The sequence below is a fragment of the Heloderma suspectum genome, chromosome 3 (genome assembly GCF_057233095.1).
Source record: "Heloderma suspectum isolate Gila_16-S chromosome 3, 16-S_ref, whole genome shotgun sequence".
NCBI classification, from domain to species: Eukaryota; Metazoa; Chordata; class Lepidosauria; order Squamata; family Helodermatidae; genus Heloderma; species Heloderma suspectum.
Window position 1 is genome coordinate 191,447,754 of NC_139460.1, and position 21,854 is coordinate 191,469,607.

Genomic DNA, 21,854 nt, shown 5'->3' on the forward strand with positions numbered 1-21,854 from the left:
AAAATACCTTTAAAAATGATGCTGATATTGCAGCTGCAGCTGCTGGAGGCCTGTGAAAATGCTCACTCTGGAGTCCAAGGAGGGAAGCCTGAATGTGTGTTGGGTTTTTCCCCTTTTTGACTCCCCCACTCCATCCCAGGATCTATAGAAAGATTATATGTACATGTGGAGGATATCAGGGCCTGTGCTAAACCAATGGGGGTGGGGGAGGGCAGTGCTGGTTCTGAGTCCTTTCCTGTTTGGCTCGGTCTGAATGCAGAGGGAGACCAACATAGTTAAAGAGTGTGAACTTGGACCCATGAAGGAAGCCTACGCTACCGGTGAAGTAGGTTACACTGAGAGACAGTGACTGGCCCAAGGTCACTCCATGAGCATCATGGCTGAGTGAGGATTTGAACCCACATCTCCTTGTTCCTAAGCTGCCAATCTAATCAATACAGTAAACAATTGTGTTGGCCTTAGCTCACTTTCTGCTACAGAGGAATAATAATGATGACCTACCGTACAGGGTTGTTCTATATATTGCAGAGAAAGTGCTATATAAATGCTAAGTATAATTGAAGATCCTTATCCTTTGACCTTTACAGACTGTGTCCAGCAAGCCAATTAAGACAGAGCACCTAGAATTGCAATCCAAATTAACTGAAGGTATATATGACTGTAATAGCATTTCAAATGGGAGATAGGTTGTATATGAGAGGATAAGTATGTTATATGTGTGTGTGTCCCACCCCCGCCATATGATGTTCACAGTTGTTTTATGTTACAGAGCCTGAAACGTTTAAACATGTTATAAACACTTGGATCTTTATGCAAAGACAAGGATCTCCAAATAAGTAAATAAATAAGCCCATGCACACCACCTCTACTAAAAAAATATACTTAGGGCACAATCCTATGCATGTTTATACAGAGAAAAGGCCTAAAACTCCCAGCATGCTCCAGCTGGAGCATGCTGGGAGTTGTAGGCCTTTTCTCTGTATAAATATACATAGGATTGCACCCTAAGATACTGAAAGCAGTGTAAAAGAGGGTGATGGTATATGGCACAATCCAGCAAGAACTGTGGGCTGTATGCCATTTTTGAGTGCATGTATCACGTTCTGTGCCAGGTCTATTGAAAGGAAAGGTCCTACAGCAACAGTATTTGCTGCACTGAGCCCTTGGAGGCCCAATTGCGGCAAGGCCTTCATTGGGAATTTTGCTTCATGTAGGACATTTTCTGGCCATTTTCTAATGCCAACAAATGATCAATGATTGTCTTCATTTTGAACATAAAATTATGCATTTTCCTTAGATACATTATTTGCTATCAAATGAATATGGCAACTGCTTTCCTAAGAACAACCTTTCCTTCATCACAGGAAACAGGATGTAGCATAAACAGAAAAGCAGGTCTGGTGGCAAAGTAGCATGTGGTATTCCTCCCCTCATGTGAGTTTAAATAAATTAGTAGCATAATATCAAGACAGTATCACCATTAGAAAGAGGAAGATGGATGGTAGTGAACATATATTGGGTGACAGTAGTAGGATAAAGTGGACAAGACAAGATGGCACCACAAGAAAATAATTTCACTGAGTACCTAGATGTTCAGTAGAAGGACACGTGACGTGCAGTTGGAAATGCAAGCACATGAAAAGTTTTAAAAACAAAAGAAATAACAAATGAGAGTTGAGCAACAGCAGCAGCAACAGCCAGCTTACTCTAGGTTTAGAAAGAAAGCAAAAATAATAAAAATACAACAAACCCAAAATTAAAATTAAAAACAAACAGAGTAACTGAATCAGGTTTGGTAACGTGGTTTTTAATGTGTCACAAGTTTTCACAAGGACAAAGTTATAGAAGGAAAACCCCACAGCAGTTTTCTAGCTCATGCAGAACCATCAATTGTCATACCTTGGCCCATTCTATTCATCCTTGTCGCACTTTAGAAAGAGAAGTAAGCTATGTAAGTTTTACAAGGCTTTTAAACTGTCACGCGTCCTGTTGAGCACTTTAACTGGCACATCCTTGGTGTGTGTTAGAAAATGCCTGATGGCAAACATCAGGACCTTCTTTTGCAAAAGTGTATAAATTTGTGTTCACGATCAAGCACTAGAAAAGGAGGATAGCAGTATTGCTTTGGCGTTGGGGCTGAGGACAGGTGTGGGGAGGGGGGCAACATTAATCTGAAATATTTTCCAATGATACCAACTTACAGTCACCCTTCAGTACATATGATGGGGAACTTCCAATCATCATTATCAGTAAGCAGAAGATGCCTTGAGCGTAGCCCGCATTGTACCAAACCAGAGGTTGTCAGTAAAAGTGCTTGGCTTTATTTTCAATTCACACAGAAAGCTTCTATAATCATCATGCTTCTTGAAGGGGGAGTGAGGTGGGAAACTTCTATCTAGCAACTCCCCCCATCCCAAATATACTTTCTAAAATGAAGAGCACATGCTAGGCAACCAGCTAGCTATTTATATAAAGGGAAAGGATAGGGTAGGGGATGGAGGGAGCAAGGAATGGTGAAGTTGCAAGAAACTAGCCTTCTGCAACAGATGGAGAAGGTTGTGCAGGAATCCAAGGTGTGATCCTGATAGTTTAGAAACCTGTCATCTTCTGTGGGCATTCAAACCTGATTCCATTTCTATGAACCACATTTAATTATCTGCAATGTTGTCAGCTTGGCCAGCATCTTGCTGAACTATGTTACTAACCACATTTACTTGAAACTAATTAACAGGATTTACTAACAAGTAAATGAGTTTCGGGGCTAGATATAAGTTACTGAGCTGTGCAGAAGGTTGCAAGATGTCAGTTCAGAGATTTTCAAGTCTATGCCTTTAGTACAGTGATTCCCAAACTGTTTTGTTTAGCAGACCAGTATGTTGTGAGTGTGACTAAAGCCTGCCTTGGACAACGAAGGCACCATGTTGGTTGCACCCACCAATCTATGCCTGTTGGAGCAGGGAGCCCAAGTGCAGCATTGTTCCCCCCGTGCCAATAAATGGGTAGTGACATCATCCCAAGAGTTGGGGTGGAGAAAGAGCATGTCACAGTTCCCTGACACAGCCCTATACTACAGCTGGCAAGCATGGAGGAATCCATGTTGCATCACCAGGGCCAAGAAAGCTATGGTATCATCTCTGGCATCAAAGGGGAACCCTTGTTAACAGAGCTACCGAACAGTTATAAGTATGCCTGTTGTTCTAGGAGCTGGTGGAAAATGTCGATCTATCATTTTGAGTGAGAGCGTGAAGCATGCCTCCAATTTTAATCTAGAAACAAACAAACTGTGCCCCAAGTATCAACAGTTTGGGAAACACTGACAATTGTTCTAAGGCAGTGGAATCTGGCAACCCCTTTGGAGAAGTTAGGAATGCACACTAATGCCATGCAATCTGTTCTGTGGGTTGTTTAAATCCTCTCAAGACTGATACATTGCCTTTAAGTTCAGCAGGTATTATGCAAAGCAGCTGTACTGCCATGTATACTGTTGCTGAATGTACTAGCTAAAATGACCCTAGATTTTCTTGAACATATATATGCAAGTTATTTCTGGAAGTATTAATAGTACACAATTAAACTATCTGAGTGGGAAGAAAGAGGTCCCTGAGGCTTGATGCTTACACAAGGAAAACTACTTGCTCTTTTCTGAATATTATGAGTATGATCCTTCACCATGTGGGGAAGGATTTTACCCATTTATTCTGTACATAAGATGACTAGTTCACCTTTTAATAGATGTAAACGTCTTATGAAGGAAGAATCTAATGAGTTGCATTCAATATTTATGATACATGTGGCTTTTCATCCCAAATGTCAAAAGTGAGAGAAAATATAGTTATTCATGTGGCAGTATAGACAGAATTTAATATGCAATTAGAACCTTAAAAAAGGTTAAATCATTAGAGTTGAAGAACTACATGTCTGGCCATTTTTAGTATTTTTATATTAAAGGGAAGAAGGCACTCACTCTACTAGGGATTTTTTAAAGACCTGTGTGCAAGAGAGTCCCTGATATGTCTGTGGTATAAAAGCAGGCATAGTACAACTATACAAAATGGTGCGAGGCACATGCCGTTTCAAGCCGTCCCATAGTACTTGCTCTTAGAAGTACTGATTCTTAGAAAACTAACCCATTGGTGGAACCCGAACCCCTAAATTCATGTGTGTGAATTTATTTCTTATGTAAGTACCCTTTTTTCGACACCACATTAAATTACTTCCTTTCTGTAACTGACATCACAAGTGAATTTTAACGCTACACTTGCTCTAAACTGATACACAGAGCAGTTATGATACGGAGTTATCCACATCTGTTGTTAACTCTTTTTCACCTGCTCTGTGTCATAAACAATGTTTGGTCCGTGTGCTTTGTTGCTGTTGTGCTTAAGGGTTTTATGGTATTGAAATAAAAATGACAATCACATGCACACTGTTATACATATGCAAAATATGTGTATAAAAATGGGAACTCCATGGGGGGAGGCTGGGGAGAACAGGGAAAGCTATTATTGGACACACCAACTGGGAGGGTATGGGTGGTGGATACAGCTTCACACACGGTGGGAGTGGGTACACATATCAAAGTCTGTCTTCCTGCACGTACTTCTGCTTTTCCCGGGAGTCCCTCGTCTTAGTGCGGTTCTGTCGGTTTGCAGTTGCTGGGATAGAATGAACCGATGAGCTTTTCTTGCTAGACGTATATGAAGAATGGGAAGAATGGGAGAGACTAGCCCGGGACTGGCCAGCATTATGGTCGTACTGCATCAAACAGAAGATCCAGTCTGTCGGCACAAGCTCAAACTCATAAGGTGGGTTGGCTATAACAAAACTGAAAAAGAAAAAGAACAGTGGTCTTACTCCCCTTCTACAAGGTTCCCAGGTACCAGGCTGTACACTAACATATTTTCAGCTCACTCAATTCATGTAAAAGGACTGGAATGAGCTTGTAAGCTGTACTTTGCAGTCAGTGCCTGTTAATGGTTACAACAGCAGTATTGTCAGAGCAGTTTCCCCATGAGTTAATCCCACAGTACCACTGTAAAGGCTTACAATGATGACATCAGTGGGCCAATAATCAGGGTTCTGCCCTTGAAATCTACCACAGATGAAACACCTGAAGAATTTCAAGGGAAAAGAGTTTCAGTAAAACCAGCAACATTTTTTCTGGTGGTTTCTGAAAATCTCTAGGTTTTGCCATAATTAAATATCAGAAGCAAATTCAAAGACAAAACTTCTCGTAAATTTCAAGAAATGCTCAAAGCGTGTCAATAAGCTTAATAAAATTTCTCAGGAGGCTTCTGCACATCTCTAGCTGCTAACATAATGGGTCTTCCTTCCTAGTGAACACATTTAGTAGCAGGATGCTTGTATTAGCCTGAGTGACAGAAAACAGCTGCTGAGGCCCATTTCGGTTGATATGGTGAGCAACACTGACGTGGCTTAAATCTGTATATGTAGTTGCTCCTTGCACTGATTGGGCTTTTGCCATGCACTTTTGCTTTCCGCACTGTCACAAAAGATTTCTGTAAAAATTTGCCATCACATGGTGAGATGACCAGATCCCCGTGGCACAGCTGCCACGCAAATAAGATTTCAAGCAACTTCATGGCTGCTTTTTGTCACATGAAGTAGGTTGCAGTGTTTCTCAAAAGTAATTCATACATTTCAGATGTCAAATCGCATGTTCTAGTCTCTTAGGATGTTTGTTTCTCTGATCACAGTGGGATAAAACCATTATGAATTCAGCTGGTAGGGCTATGGATTGGGCTGCCTTGATTGCTATAACTGATAATCTTTAGTATTGTCCCCTGTAACCACTAAATATAGGTTATCTTTCAAATGAGATGTATTTGAGTTGCCATAAAAAACTCCCATACAATTACCGATACATCACAACCAAGGCTGCAAAAATGTGGTGGCCCAATTGACATTGGTTCCTTAATAGGCGGGGAACTAGGAAAATAAAATTTCTATTTCCACTTTCCCCATCTTTGTACCTTTGTCCCCCTGACGGAATGTTTTGAGACTTTGCAAAACCTATTACTTCTCCTAAAAATTCCATACTGGCATTGCAAGCCATAGCTGCAGCGAACAGGTTTTCTACATCAATCAGCTGACAGGATAGCTTTGAAGTAAGAAAAGATGGATCCCTATGCTGGGTTACTGGTGTTGCTCTGCCACATGGGTTAGGAGGAAGAGAGCATGTCCTGCAGGTTGGGGATCTTTTGATCAGCAAAGATCAGACTTCTATTTGTATTCTGTTGTTGTTGTTGTTGTTGTTGTTCACATCTTAACCCTTTCCCTTTGTTTGTCTTACCTGCAGTCTTTCCTTCTCCCTAATTTGCGTTTCCCGCCCCTACAATCCCCTGACTTCTTCTCCATTCTCTTTCAACCTCTTGTCTTATCTCATTTGCTAACCTGAGAACTGCAGAGGCTTTTGGAGACAAACTCCTGTGCTTGCTTTGGGGGCAACAAAATGTTAAAAGCAAAACAGAAATGGGTGATCCTGTTGGTGGTTACTAACTGGTGGTGTTTGTTCATTTATTTAAATTATTTGTATCACATCCTCTGACCCAACTGCACACAAAGGCAGACTTATTAATTCTGTTCTTATTAACAGAATAAGTTAAAACAATAGAAATACAATATTTAAACACTGAGAATATCAGATATAACCAAGTTATGTATTTAACAGCAACAGACAATAACCCCCTCCCTTTCCAAAAGCCCAACCAAATAAAATAGGTTTTACCTGCTGCTGCTAAAGGAGAAAGGAGAGAAGCAAATGGACATCTTTAGGGAGGAAATTCCAAAGCCTGCGCACCACCAAAGAAAAGGTCTGTCTCTGGTCACCATGATATATCTCATTTCTGATCATGGAAGCAGCCAGAGCTGGGCCTTTGATGACCATCTCAGCACACAGGCAGTTCATATGAGAAAAGGTAATTCAGATATCCCTGTCACCTTTGCAGCTTTGATGGGAACTGTTTGTGGTTTGGTGGTGGTGGGGTGTGTGTGTGGGGGGGGGGAGGCTTGAGGGGAATATACTTTCTAAATAGCCTAAAAATTGCAATGGCTGATCATGGTTACTCAGTGGTGGTGAGTTTTGGCGCTCTGTGATCATCTGATGACAGCCTTTTGCTTATTTATATGTAGATCAAAGTCAGATGGTTCTGCCGATCCATTACAAAAATCCACCCAAGCCACTAAAAGAACAACTTTTGTGCTTTCAGGTTATTCAGAATGCTTCCTCAGTTTTGATGTGGGGGCAGGATCAAGGGCAGGTGATGGGGAGAAAAGTATAGGGTGTGATGTTATGCATTACTTGCACTTGTCCACAGATTTTTCACTCTTAACATGACTGGAGTTCTTTTATATACAACTAGACTATGTATAAGTGTTTCCTGAAAGTTGTGTGCAATCCTCTGTACACTTAGGAATAAGTCCACTGAACTCAGTGAAACTTACTTCTAAGGAAACATGTATAGGATCGGGCTGCATATGTACAAATACTTCTACCATTGCCCTCTTAAGGCAAAAGCAAAGCAAAACTCAGAGATAAGGTGAAACAATCCTTAACATTGTGTCCTTGCTCACCAACGTCTACTTTTCTTTTTCTTCAACATGCAACCCAAGGAAAAGTTCTGGGAAATGTGAAAGCTTGCATTTGCATGGCGAGCACTTGTTTGTCATGACAGAAAGGGTATCATTTCTAGTATGTTTTCTATTTACTTCCGTGCTAAGAAGAGGATGACCCGTTTTGCATGATGAAGTAGCTCATGGTTTGTTTAACTGTGGGTTGTTTGGGAGTGAGTGGGAGTGAGCAAGCTGGCTCCTGACTGCTTATCCATTTCCAGTGCACTACATAACCCAGGGATGTTCCATTGGTTGTTCTCCATGACATCCAAACAAAAAGCTTTGGGTTGTTGAGGGAGAAACAACCCAAAGTTATTACCCATGGTTTGTTCTCACTGCTGAAAACCCATGGCTAACAAACCATGGATAGTTTCACCATGTGGGTCAGTATCTGTTGCCAAGAGAGGCAGGACTTGCTTGCTGCACAGCAGTCTATGGCGACTTCTATAAGGGTGGTTAAAAACACTTAAAATAATGACTGGTCAAAAGACTATAGTTTTGCACATACCGCTTGGTGCATTGGCTAGGCGTGCTTTGATTGAAATCTCTCAATCGGTATATTCCAAAGCAAAGCATATTGTATGTTTTCAAAGCTTTACAAAACAGATCTCCGTAACAACCACCATCCTAGGAGACAAAAAATAAAATTAAATTAAGAGGGTGGGGGGGTTTCCTCCTCAGTTACCACAATGAGACTGAAGGGGAGGGAGATATTTTAAGTCAGTAGTTCTATGCCAAGGGGACAAGGTGTGAGGCAATCTGTTGTTTACTTGTCACAAGTGAGAATCAATTAGTCAAGGAGCTGTCAAATTCAAATGTTTAATCTTGAAACCAGCTAATAAATGTGTGCATGGGAATGTGTGCAATCCCAGTGATTGTACTGCAAAACAACAACAACATGAACTGGGAACAGTGACTGACTCTTATTTTAATTGAACATGTAAGCTTTGGGGCCAGGGAACAGCTATTCCATAAATTAAGAGCAATGCAGTCTGAACTACTGAATGATTAAGAAGGTGTGACTTTTTCTTTTTTGCTCCAGTCTTGGAAATTACTGTGTCATATGGCTCAGTTTATTTAACTATGTTGTCAATTTTCACCAAGATAGCTTGGATTTCACTGGGGAGAATAACACTTAGTAGGCAAGAATCCCCCCACTTTGCCCCTGGGGGAAAAAAAAGGAAATTAGAGAAGAGGCAGAAAAAACATGTTTGTCTACAACTGAAGTTGCCACCCATCAAGCTTCTCTTTTGTCCTCAAGCCAAGCATTTGTTTTGATTATGGGACTCAATTGGTATTCAGTATGGGGGAGACAGCAACTTGTTCATGTACACAATGAATCAAACTCTCAGCCTCACCATCATGAATAAAAGTAATAGTGAACTTGTGATAGGCTTGCTGCTTCCCTGATTGCTTTCTAGTATTTGGTAATTGCCTGTGGTGATGAAAATGATCAGTGATAGTGGATTCACATATTGAAGGAACTGCGAAGTGGGTCACACACTTATGAACTCGGAATCCTATATGCATGAAGGGGCATCAGGATTGAGCATGTGCTTCCTAACACACATAGGATGTTACACATGATTCAGGAAGTATATACGTGCATTCCCTCTACAAAACAGGTGACCAAAGGGGAAGGAGGATCGTGTGGATTTAATGTATGCACATACGATGAATTTTCTGTTTCAGCTTTTTTTATTTGATTCTTCAGACGTATATATGTCACTCAGTTTCTTTTCTACATTTGATGACTGACAGCTGAATGTGTGAACTGGCACCAATGAAAAGCATTGTATTTGAGATTATGTAAGGCAGTATTTATTTAGATGTATAGCCTTCTTATGGCAGATGGACATGAGTCCAAAGCCTAATTCTCACAGAGATGAGGTGGTAAACCTGTTTGGGATTGTAACATTTCAGACTGTAGATGCGGGGTGGGGTGTGTCATATGACTGGATGTTCGTTGGGGTGTGTGTGTGTGTGTGTGTGTGTATATATATATATATATACACACACACACACACACACACACATACATACTCAGTGGCCTTCCATACTAAAACAACAACACCACAGCTTCTGCATAGAGAACCATGTTAGGGAGAAGGATTCTAGCCTAACTTGACGTAACAGTCATATATATATAGGTGGTGCAACTGGATGTGGAGACTTGACTCAGTGGCCTTCCATACTAAAACAACAACACCCCAGCTTCTGCGTAGAGAACCATGTCAGGGAGAAGGATTCTAGCCTAACTTGACATAACAGTCATTCTCTCTCTCACACACACACACATACATACATACATACATACATATATATATATATATATATATATATATGAGAATGACTATGAATATATATATGAATGACTGTTATGTCAAGTTAGGCTAGAATCCTTCTCCCTGACATGGTTCTCTACGCAGAAGCTGGGGTGTTGTTGTTTTAGTATGGAAGGCCACTGAGTCAAGTCTCCACATCCAGTTGCACCACCTCTCCTAGGCCCAGCGCTCAGGTGGCTGGTTTCATATAATTATTCACCTGTTTATTTAAAAAACCTTTACCCTGCTTTTATTTTTTTTTAATCCTCCAAAGAGGTTTACAAGAAAACCATAAAACATAAATAATATTATCACAATTAAAACAGCAGTAATAGGTAACAACCCACCCACCCATCAAAAGCGTAAGAGCAGCAATAATCAAGCAGCAGCAGCAGCAGAAGGGGCCCTGCTGACCCGCCTGCTCAGAGCGGATGGGCAGGAGATGGTGGCCTCCCTCGAAAGCCACGTATCGACAAGGCGGCAAAAAGAAAATGACAACGGGGCCGGGAGGGCTTCCTTGCAGAAACCTTCTACCTGGTTTTCTGCCGCTTCTCAGTCAGAATAGAGTTTTGGTTAGCAACTAATTTTTATCAGGGGTCGTATAATTTTGCAAGGGCTGAAGGGACAGGAGCTTCGGCTTCATCCAATGAAACCTGCATACACCCTGAAAAGAGTCTGTTAACACCCTCCTCCCCAGTGTGGACATCAATAGAAGTTTTTACAGAGTTCTCCTTTTATGCCTCTCAACTACTCACTCACCTTCTCATGTCTTGAATCATACTCAGAAGTCTGTGACTGAGGTGCATAAGTGAAGAACGCTGCTTTCAAAACCTTTGTTGCTGTTAACGGTGGGAGGGGGATGGTGTTAAAGAGACCTTTGCCTGGTTGCCAGCTTATGTAGATGAAAATTGCTGAGGTGCATAACAGGTTTGGGTGGGGCCTTGTGGTTCTGCTGTGTAATCTTTGGGGAACGGATTAAGTTCCTCGGCCACCACCAGTTGTCAATCCCTAGGGTAGTTAAGGCAAGTGGGCCCCAAATGGTCATATTAATTCTATAAACTTGGGTAGGAGATTCACAAAACAAAGGTGATGAATCTAACAATCTCTTAGGGCAGGCTGGATCTGACCATCTCAGTCTCACAGCAATTGTTGGATTTGGGGGGATTAATCTCATTCCATTCTGTTTCTGCATACATTTGCAAGGTTTTTTTAAAGGCCACATGGAAATTCATGCTTTTTCTGGGTGCCTTTTTGCATATGTATGCAAATTTTATGCTCATTTTTCTAATGTACACATTTCTGAGTCGTTTTCATTGATGTACTGCAGTTTTGGGCACACTTATGCATATTGTGCACACTTTTCAATAACGCCAAGCTCAGAAAAGCGCATCCGATTTTGTGCTTTGAATACCTGTTGCGACTTGTCTATTGGCTTAGGAAGTGCAGATTTGCTAAATTAACATAAAAAGCTTGTCAGAACAAATTTCTCACCCATCCCTAATCACTGTTGCCTTGAGAGTTATACATCTTCTGTATCAAGGAGGAGGCAAAAGCAGTTACATAATGGCTTCCTGAGCTTCCTTTTCCTGTCATGGTCTTACCCCAAGGTCTGCAAAAGGCCCATCTAGCAATGCCAGCTGAGACACCCGACACCTGTCCCTGTTCGCAAGTGTCTGGGGTGTGCTGTAGCCTCCCCTCAGAGCGTTTTCCTCAGCAATCAGAGATTCCAGCTCTGGTGTGGCTCCTCCTGTTACCAGCGTACGTATCAGTGTGAGAATATTGTCATTGAAGTATGTCTGCAGAGATAAAAGAACGCTCTTTAAGCAAACACCATTAAAGTCACAACTGAAGACATCCAAATTACAACTTTTCTGGGTTTCTGCTGTTTAAAGTTGTTGGCTGTCTCTTCAAATAATTTCCCATTGGAAGTGAAAAGACAGCAGACCCCAATTACTCTATTTTCTTCTGTCCCATTAGGCTTCTATTCGATCTTTCTCCCCCATCTTTTTTTTTTTTCAAACCCCAACACAGGGCTGATTTTTATTAAAGAATAAAAAATGTAAATCATTCATGTTTCCTATAATTGGTGTTAGTGGTGAAGCAATGACTGCCTTCCTTCTCACTGCCTTCATGTCTAATAACAGCCTTTAGGACATGTAATTGTAAAACCCAGACCACATTTAAAGCTTACACAGGCTAGATTGCCTTTTTATACTTGTCACCAATCCATTGGGGAGCCGCCTCTGTGCTTCGGATGTCATTACTTATTACTGTGGCTGGACTCGAGCAGTCTTCCCAATGTATTGTACTAAACATCTTATTACAAGACTTGACAGTGTTCAGACACAAGCATGTATCAATTAAACATTTTGAGTTCATTCCAGATAAATGTATGATGAGTTTAGAGTCCTGCTGGTCCTTTTAAAAAACTCTAGGGTATAGGTTAAGTGTGGTTTATTAGGGAAGACTTACTCTACAGTGACATTTTGCCAGCATCGGTAACTGCACTGGTCTGTCAGGCAAACAATGGGCATTTTAAATATTAATTGGATGCCAGCAGAAGGAAGTTCATTTAAAAGTACAGTGGCCTGGTTGAAAGATGCTCCATTAAGTATCCACAGTTTATGACTGACTGAGTGCAATAATTAAAAAAATTTCATCATCTCTAATCCTAGTGATGTCCACTGTACTGAATGATGTGTCCACACGCACACACACTCGAAAAAATTGGCTTCACATTTTGCTCCAGGCAAAACTGGATGACTACTCAGGGATGTGGAGAAGCCTCCTTTCCTGCAAACTTTTGCTCATACTGGAAACACTTTTGCCTTTCCTCAAATTTATCTGATGGCAAGAAACCCCCAAATTTGTTTAGCAGGTGAAATTTTGCATGTAGACAACATTTTGTTGGCAAATCTAATCCACTGTCTTTGGAAAAAGCAGCATTAGGCAAGACCTGTCAGTGACTGGCAACTTGATCCAAAATATTTGAAGCATTGCATGCTGCTGGCATCCTATCAAGGTTTGCATTGGTGTGATGCTGTAGTGATCAGTATGCCTCAGTAGACATTTTTATTGGCTTGTATTAAAAGCCTTACATTAGCTTTCCTCAACCTTGTGCTCTCCCAGATGTGTTGGACTGCAACTCACAAAACTCCCAGCCAGCACCATTATCTAAACCATTAGTCTCCAACTGAGGGATCCGGATGCACAAATGTGCCACACCCTGACTTAAGTGGTACTGCCACCATTTGCTTTCCTTAACCCTGCAGGAGAATGAGTGGATAGAATCTTGAGGTGGTAGTATGGGTATACTATTCATACCACAGGAGGGGAATGGCATTTTTGAATGCTTCCCTACATAATAAGTGCCCTGCAAGTAAAAACTAGGATACCAAGGAGAATTTCCTGTGTGCTGGTTCTAGTTGAAGGGGGGTTGGTGGTATTTTATCATAGGGGAACATTCAAAAATATGATTCTAGAAAGACTAAAGAGTATTGATACGTGCTGGTTGTTAGGGAAACCAAATGCAATGGGGGGTAGGGCTTATCTACCTTTAATGGCTGGGTATAAGAGGGAATTTTGGCACATGTATCCCTCCCAATCACACTCTCCTGTCTCCTCTATCCAACCGTTAAAGGTGCAGGAGCCCTATCCCTCTTTGACTCTGGCCACACTATGGACAGCAAAGGCTCTGCTTCTGGTTAACAAGTTTATTGCTGGTTTGAGTTTCAACAGGAAGGGATTAGAGTAGGTATTACAGTGACTTCATACAGTGCTAAAAAGATGCTGTTTATAGAGCTAGATTGAGTATGTTTCATCCCCAGAGTTATACTCGTTATGTTTCTCATGGTGGGCAGGACTCCTGTACCTTTCATAGTAGGTAGAAGAGATTTGGGCAAAAGCAACTTATTAAACCAGGGTAAGAAAAGCTATAGTTGCTGAAATATCTTCTATGCTACCATTAAACATAACAGTCTGTAACCTTGCCCTCCTTTGCATGTAGCTGCCATCTTGCTTACTATCTCAATTCAATTTACTTTGAGAGGATGGGAACTAATATTTTGTTCTTATATTACACACACAAACAAAAGATTGAGAAGATGTCCTGAAATGTAAAATCTTGCAGCTGCCCCAGAACCAAACATTTGGAACTTTTTACCAAACATTTTACTATTGGCTAAAGTCTTTGACCTGTGAATGCAATAGTAGAGCCACATGCTAAAATTAATTTGAAAACTATTTTCTGATCAATCTAAGGGGAAAGGCCGCAAACCTGAATCTGCCAATCACTGTAAGAAAACACTCCAGATTAATGTAGAAGGGCGATAAAATTTAGTACTATTCTTTTTAAGGGAAGACACACAACTACTAGTAAAGAGCCTTTAATTTGCAACTGCAAGTGCCAACTAGAGAGTCCTATGAGTGCTGCAACCATTCCAGTATGAACATGTCCACTGAATGAAGGACAAAGGAAATGCACAACCATGGCTTAGGACAGCTATTTCTGATCTCTATATTTAAGCTTGCAGTGCCACCTAGCCCCATCTTCTGCATTTTATCACAAGCTCTTTTGGACTGCAAACATTTGGGGGCTTTTTTCTGGGTTCCTCCCCTACTATTTTAAAAAACGGAACAATCACAAGACCTTATGGTTCACTATTAAAGCTGTCACGCTCCTTAAACTAATTGGTCTTTTACAGAAAATTTAACTGAAAATTACTAGAACTCTTTAATACTTTCTACTGGCATTTTGTCATTTTTGGTGTCATAGCTGCCACATTTAAAATATTTGCAGTTTGCATAGAGTAACTTAAAGAGAAATTCCAGTGCCTTTTAAGTTTTGGAGTATTCTTTCCATCAGTATTTAAGGCAAATCATGATATATATGAATACATTTTTCTTGGTATAGTGTTACTTTAAAAATAATGGATCTCCAAATGTTGACAATCCTGAATTGAAATCTGTCTTAAAGCCCATGACATCATAGGAATTAAACCCTAAACAGGGCAAAAAAGAGTAATACTTTCTAATGTATTATACTATGAATCTAGCACACAGATTCGTAAGATATTCTTTGATATTATCATAAAGTAAATCAGAGAGTGGTTTATTGCCTGATAATATTTCTCAACCGCAGGGAACTATAGTGTAAGACTTATAGTTTCATTGTGGTTGTCAACCAACATTTTTTTTAATAGATTAATTGCCTTGCTTTTGACTGATTGGCTCAATTTAAATAAATCTGCATGCTGCAAAATCTTAATGAAGATGCTTCTTCAAGGAAGAGATAAATTCTCATATGTAAGAGAAACTATCTCATTGGAGAACTCCTTCATTCCCCAGCAGTATTCCTTGTGTTGGCTGTCTGTAGCCACATCCCTCCACATCCGCTTTCTTAGGCTGCTTGCTTCTGCCACACGCCCTCTTTTCCTTCAGACTCTAGCAATGCTCCGCTGCCAGCTCTGCCTCTTTATCTCTTCCCATATTCACCTTAGCCAATGTTTAAAGATAGCGCCAAAATAAGTGCAATGTTGGTGCCAGTCACACCTCCATGGAGAAAAGAGGCCAACATGAGGCTTAGTTAAAATAAGGTATAGGGACGAGGAGGGTGATCCAAAGGCTTCCTGGAAAAGGTGAGTTCTGAGGAGAGACTTAAAGGGAATAAGGGAGGTGGTCGCATGGAGGTGTCTAGGAGGCAGTTATAGGCATAAGGGAAAACTAAAGTTGTTTCAGGGTGCAGAATACCATTGGATGGCTGAGGGTGGTGCAGGTGGATGAGCGAAGGTTACAGGATATGTGTCTGGATATAAATGCAGAGCGATAAGGAGAGGCAAGGCCGTGGAGGGCGTTGAAGGTAAGGATAAGAAGCTGGTGCCAGATCTGGGAGTGAAGGGAAAGCCTGTGAAGGGATTTATGAGTCACATGCTCAGAATGATGACCGGGAGGACATGGGAGGGAAAGGACATGCAGACAGATATGCAGAGTGAGATATACGAACATGGGAAGGGTAAGAGGGAGGGTCTCCTCCCAAGCTGGTCATAAGACAAATGTGCAGCTGTGACTGAAACCGCAGGTTCCGCTTTCTCTGCAATCAGGAAACAGGATACACTGGGTGCTCACCGCGCTCATGAGGGAATCCAGCACGCTGACCGCGAATGCAGTTCCACATGCAAAAGGCTGTGTGAGATACAGTTCTGTGTCAGGGTCATCATCATCATCTTGGTCCAGAAACTGAACATTTGAATCATTCACTAAAAAGATAACAATTTTAAAGAAGGTTGTTTCCAAGCACCAGCAGATTACATTCACAGGATACGTGTGAAGAAGAAAAAAAGTTTGTGTGCCCAGAAATGTAAGCATGTCTTGAATGCTTAAATGCTATTGAGAATGACATTAACATGGATGCAAAATAATGCATTTGGGGGGGAAAGCAGTTGATCTTTATGAAATATGAATACCGTGAAGTACCAAAATTGACCTTCTCAGGTGGGGCATTCCTTGGCACCATTTGGAGTATGTACCCTAACCACAGTAGGGACTGTCTTGTGCAGTAGAGATCCCACAAAATACCCTTTAAGCTCGAAGACAAGTAAAGGCCTGTCTTCCTGTAATTGTTCTGGTGTGGCACATTTGAGGAATCTGACCTGAAATTAAATGGCTGCTATAAAAAATAGGAGCAATGAAATTAAGTTGGCAAGAAAGGTAATTAAAGAACTGGAGATATTGTCTGAACCATATTATCTGGCCCTAATAGCAGTAAGTTCCTGTTTGGGTGGGTTTCTGGTCTACAGCATACCATATAGTTGATATTCATTTACAAATAAAGGTTACAACACATAAATACATTGATGTGCTCCACATAACTTATTTGAGCACCTGTTTATACTGGGAAAATTCTGGCAGCCTTCAGGCCTAGTCTGAAGTGGTGAATTTCTGGGTCAGCTTTATGACTACAGTTTGCTGATGAGAACAAACATAATTGCCTGTTTCTTCATAGAATAAAATCCCTCCATATAGAAAGCTATGGTAGGGAGATGTGTTCTAGTCTAGCCTTCTCACTGGTACACTACTTTTCTATGTATAGGAATCACTTTTTGCAGAGGAGCAATCCACCATGTTAGCTTCCACCTGCAGACTGGAGTGGTACAGCCCAGGCAAATGTACACGATACTTGTGTTTGCCTCCACATGTACACAAAATGCATGGAAGGGGGATTGACACCACGCCTGCTGGTCTTGCCCCTGTCATTACTTCTGACCTCCAGCATGACATCTGAAAGGGGTGCCTTTTGTGCTTAAAGCTCTATGTTTGTATGTGCTCCAAGCTGTTGCTAACACTGATGTAGCGGGATTCAAAATCATGTGGAACACGTAGACTCATACAGGTGTATGCAAGTAGGCCATGCTCAATGCATGGACCAAGAGGCGTAGTCTTGTTTCCTCCTCAATGACTTTAGGGAGAACCTAGACAAACTAGACTTTTTCATGTAGTTTGGCGTTGCACAGCATTTTTTTTGTTTAACCAATAATTGTCACAGGGGAGCCAGATCAGGACCGAAACATTCCCCTTCATCCCTTTCATCAGCTCCCAGTCCTTCCGTTGCAGGCACAAGGGGGATTCCAACTGGGCTTGCAGCAGGGGCCATGGTCCCAATCTGGCTTGCCCTCTCTCATGCAGGCTGTTGGTTAAAGAAAACAACAACAATGCAACACTGAACTACATGATAAAAGTCATGTTTTACATGTCGTCTTTAAACAGAAGACCACAGTCCCATATTGGCAATATTTGCAAACTCTCACCAGTTTCAAAAGCATTTGCCATGTCTCCCTGGAAGTGAAGAAGGGGGGGGGGGTCTCTATTTAAGGATAAGCCTCCTTGGACTTGGGGAACTTAGGGCCAAACTACACACTTCCTTTTCTGCATAGTTCCTGCCTCAAGTGGAGGGCTGCATTTTTGGTGGTGGGGGGGTTGGTTTAGTTTGACAAAATGTTAGTGTGAAGCCCCCAGTTCAGATCAGGATCCTAGAGCCTGAAATTTGCATTGCCAAAAAGGGATGTATTTGTTGCAAAATACCCTTTTTTGGCAATGTAAATTGCAGGTATGGGCCCATGCTAGGGCCCTGATCCAGATCAGAGGCTCCATGAAGGTTACTTGTAAAAAAACCCAACTTGCACTCAAGGCCAGAACTATGCAGAAAAGCTAATGTGCTCTCGGTTTCAGAGTTCTTTGGATCCTGATTATGATTTTCTTTCATAGGGTCAAAGCTTATAGTTTTCTCAAAAAGGCATCTATGAAGAGGAATTTATGACCCCCCATTTTATTGAGAGGAGCTCTGAAATGCCATTGAGTATGACATGGGGCCTGTTTACACATGCAAACTGATTGTGTGTTTCTCCTTCTGACCCCAGTTGCCTTCTTCCTGGTGGAAAAATGTTGGTGTGAATCATGCTACACACAGGCATCGCAAGTGGTGGCTGGCAGCAGTTTGAGGGATCCTGACAACACTTTTTTCTCCTGCCATGATCACAGGTAGTACTGCTGGCTATACCCACATGCAGCCTAATTTCTCTACAATGTTTCATACTGGGGATAGCCAAGAGGTATTGTGGAAAGAAAAAACCCCCAGCCTGTTTGACAGTATGAACGGTCTAGAGCTGAGATTAAACTTAGACTCTCCAACTCTGTCGTTCTCTTTTGCTGCAACTAGTTCTATATACTAGTCTTATAAGTCAATGAATATAAAAACAGATTCCTTTCAATAGCTCCTTTAACAATAAAGCTGTTTTGTTTAATAGTCTTTCATTTATTTTCTCTTTTTTTTGGAACCAGCTGCTTGAAAGAAGGCATGCCACTTCAGAAATGTACCTCTGGGAAAGACAGGGCCTTTTCTCAAATGGTAAATTAAACCAAGGCACAAATCTTCAATAACACTGTATATTCCACTTACCACAGGCAGGCTTGTAAGACTAATAACTCACATAAGGCTAATACCTGACACAAAAGCTTTCTCACCTGTTATACGGTGACAATTTCAGAGTCACAGCAAAATCTCATATGAATGTTGAAAGGGTAAGCCTCGGCCTCAAACCTCAGTAGCTTTATCTTCATGGCCTATGTTCTCCTGCTGGGATTTGTATGAAAGGTCTCTCAGCTAGGAGGGGGTGGGGGTGGGATTGGTTTAAGAGTTCAGAGCGTCATCACAGGACGTGCTAATCAAAATCTCACTTTGCTGAAGAATCCTGCTTAGAAGCTTAGCTGGTTTCGGGACTTCAGAACCCTAAGCTTCTAAGTGAAAACTTGGCCACAAAACAAACAAACCAACAACAAACAGCTTAAGGGAAGGTGTGATACTGGTATTTCTTTCTCCCCATACTTTTTATTTCTTCTCTGACTCCTTTGAGAGCTGTTAAGACATGTCAGTCAAATTGACAGGTGGCTAGAATTTTTAAAAAAGAAGAGAAAGCAAAGCAAGGGACGCGGGGAGGTCTAGACCAAAGAAAAATGAATTGGTGTGAAGATACTATGGAAACAGCCGGCAGGTCAGATGAGTGTGATCAAAGATTTACTGATGCTGTGTGTGGAAAAAAAATCATTAAGAAAAGCCAGAACAAGACAGTCGATTTCAACTAGAATCACAAATAAAACACATTCAAAGCAGTGCTATGAGGGTAGCTCCCTCTGATACAGCCAGATAAATAAAAGAGAAAGCCAATGACAGTAGAAACAACTATAAAACAAAAGACAGTTGATGTGAAGGAAAAAGGCACTTCTTACCCAGTTCAGTTATCATTAGAATGTGAGTTCCACTGTTTTTTTCCTGACTGATTGAAACCAAAGGCAGAAGTTTGCCAGGCTTAGCTAATAAGTAAAGTGTTTAGGAGGAGATTGGGGGTCGGGGGGAAGAAGGCACAGAAAGAGAATATAGTAAGGGAGTAAGACAGGTCAGGTCTAAAACTAAATGGAAAGAAAGTAAAAGGACAAAAGGACTACAAATCAAGCTTGTCTTTACCATGAGAGACAGAATGGCTTTCACACTTCACATAGCTGGAGAGCAGTCACTGTCTGATGCCACAGCAGAAATGGAAACAAGCAAACAGTCACTGCATTCTCCATGATGACACTCCAGTCCCTACACTATCATGGCACAAATTGTCATTAATCTGTTAGCATAAGAAGAGGGAAGGGATTGACAAGTAAATCTTTACTGCCAGTTAATGTGGGCAGCAAGGCCATTGGTTGCATTTCCACTGTAACCATAGCGCCCCGCCTAGGAAAAGAGGGGAGAAAGAAACCCGCGGGACTTCCTCCTTTTCTCCAGGCACGCCACAAACCCCACTGTCTGTGGACCTGTGGTATCTGTGTCACAGGTTGTCCACCCATCCTCTAATGCCAGCTGAATACTGCAATGCACAACTTTGTGTTAATGTAGCGGTCAGTGTGCTCCACTCTACACACTGATTTCCCCCCTCCCCCTCGGGCAACACTCCTTTGTCTTGTGGACCAAATTCTGATGTGTTGTATATTGTCACCAAGCAAGGGAAGAAGTAAAATTATGTTAATGCTTTAAAGAGGGAGCCTGTTTAATCATTATATTTTTCCTTCACACACCAGCAAGTTAAATGAAGGTTGTTATGAAATAGTTTTATTTCCCTCGGCTGGCAAAAAGGAAAAGAAAATAGGTATGGAAATGAACATTAGAGAGCATTTCTCTTACCCAACTCTGTTATAATAGGGATATCAATTCCTGTTGTAATGGAGGGTTGACGTAGGAGGCCATGCACTGGGCTGTTGTCTGGTGATGACCTATCCATTCCTGGTGGTGAAAATCCTGTGGAGAAAACATCACACAAAAACTTTAATTTTACACTAGGACTTTTAAGTTACAAAGCAAAAAAGACTTGGATAGAAACCAGAAAGGGGTGGGGGAGTTGTTACTTAAAGGGAAAATGCACATAGTTCAAACATACTTCATTGATTTTTTTAATTGAGGGCTAAATTAGATGAGACACTGCTACTATCAGTAATTGCATGAATGGCTTTAAAAAAGTAAATAGCAGGCCCGCAGGCAGGTGTGTGTCTGATCCAGATCAGGACCCTGGTGTTTGTTGGGCTAGGGGCCTTTAACCCTTTGGCCCTCACTGCAGTCCTGATCTGGTTTCCACTGTACACCTGCTATTTGCATAAGAAGAAAATCTCCCATTCACGGCAATGGAAGTTTTCCAGGTGCAGGGGTGCGGTGGGGATCTAGATCAGGATTGTAGTAGGGGCAAAGGCTGAAAGTCCCTCAATCTGGATCAGGTCCCCCATACCTGCTTTTACTTTAAAACAACAAGAACAACAACAACACTGTTCACACAGATGCTAACTGCATGAATCATGTCTCATCCAGTTTGGCCCTGAGAATTATTTGGCACACACAGACTGTAAAAAAAATCTTCCTGACTATCTATGTCATGTATCAGAAACCGAACCAGCCAAACAGGAATGGAAATGATGTGCTTAACAATTCTTTAAGTGGCAGATATACAACACATGCACTCTAAAAAGCAGCCAGGAAAACTTCTAATGGACTTTACACTACAGCCTACCTTCAAGAGCAAACATCAATAATGGGGAATGAGTGCCCTACCAGATGTTGGTGGATTGCAACTCACATCATCCCTCACCACCAGCTATGCTGCCTAGGGCTGATGGGAGCTGCATTCCACCAACATCTGGAGGGGCATATGTTTCTCATCCACTACATCCAAAGAAAGCTTCTGTACTAGACCATGAGAATTAACTCACAGGATTCATCTTTATGTGAACTTCCAGCACTTAATTGAACTGAAGAGTGATCGAGACAAGAATGAGGTGCTGTTGGTGGGTGGTTCTTCTGCCCTGTTGGGCTGCTCT

The 21,854-nt window shown here is 41.5% G+C and overlaps 1 protein-coding gene across 3 annotated transcripts in view; it reads right to left on the reverse strand.

Moving 5' to 3' along the window:
• KCNMA1 (potassium calcium-activated channel subfamily M alpha 1) overlaps nucleotides 1-21,854 on the reverse strand; it is an 829,668-nt gene that overhangs the window by 7,300 nt on the left and 800,514 nt on the right. For 2 of the 3 annotated variants that reach the window (XM_084845223.1, XM_084845224.1), the window contains exons 23-27: nucleotides 20,674-20,787; nucleotides 16,080-16,210; nucleotides 11,558-11,752; nucleotides 8,141-8,259; nucleotides 1,788-4,825 (exon numbers count right to left, since the gene is read on the reverse strand). In XM_084845223.1, the coding sequence (XP_084701349.1) occupies nucleotides 4,576-4,825; nucleotides 8,141-8,259; nucleotides 11,558-11,752; nucleotides 16,080-16,210; nucleotides 20,674-20,787 (809 nt within the window). In that variant the 3' untranslated portion in view covers nucleotides 1,788-4,575. Of the gene's footprint in view, nucleotides 1-1,787; nucleotides 4,826-8,140; nucleotides 8,260-11,557; nucleotides 11,753-16,079; nucleotides 16,211-20,673; nucleotides 20,788-21,854 lie in introns of those variants that run through there. The other variant, XM_084845225.1, reaches the window with a different exon arrangement.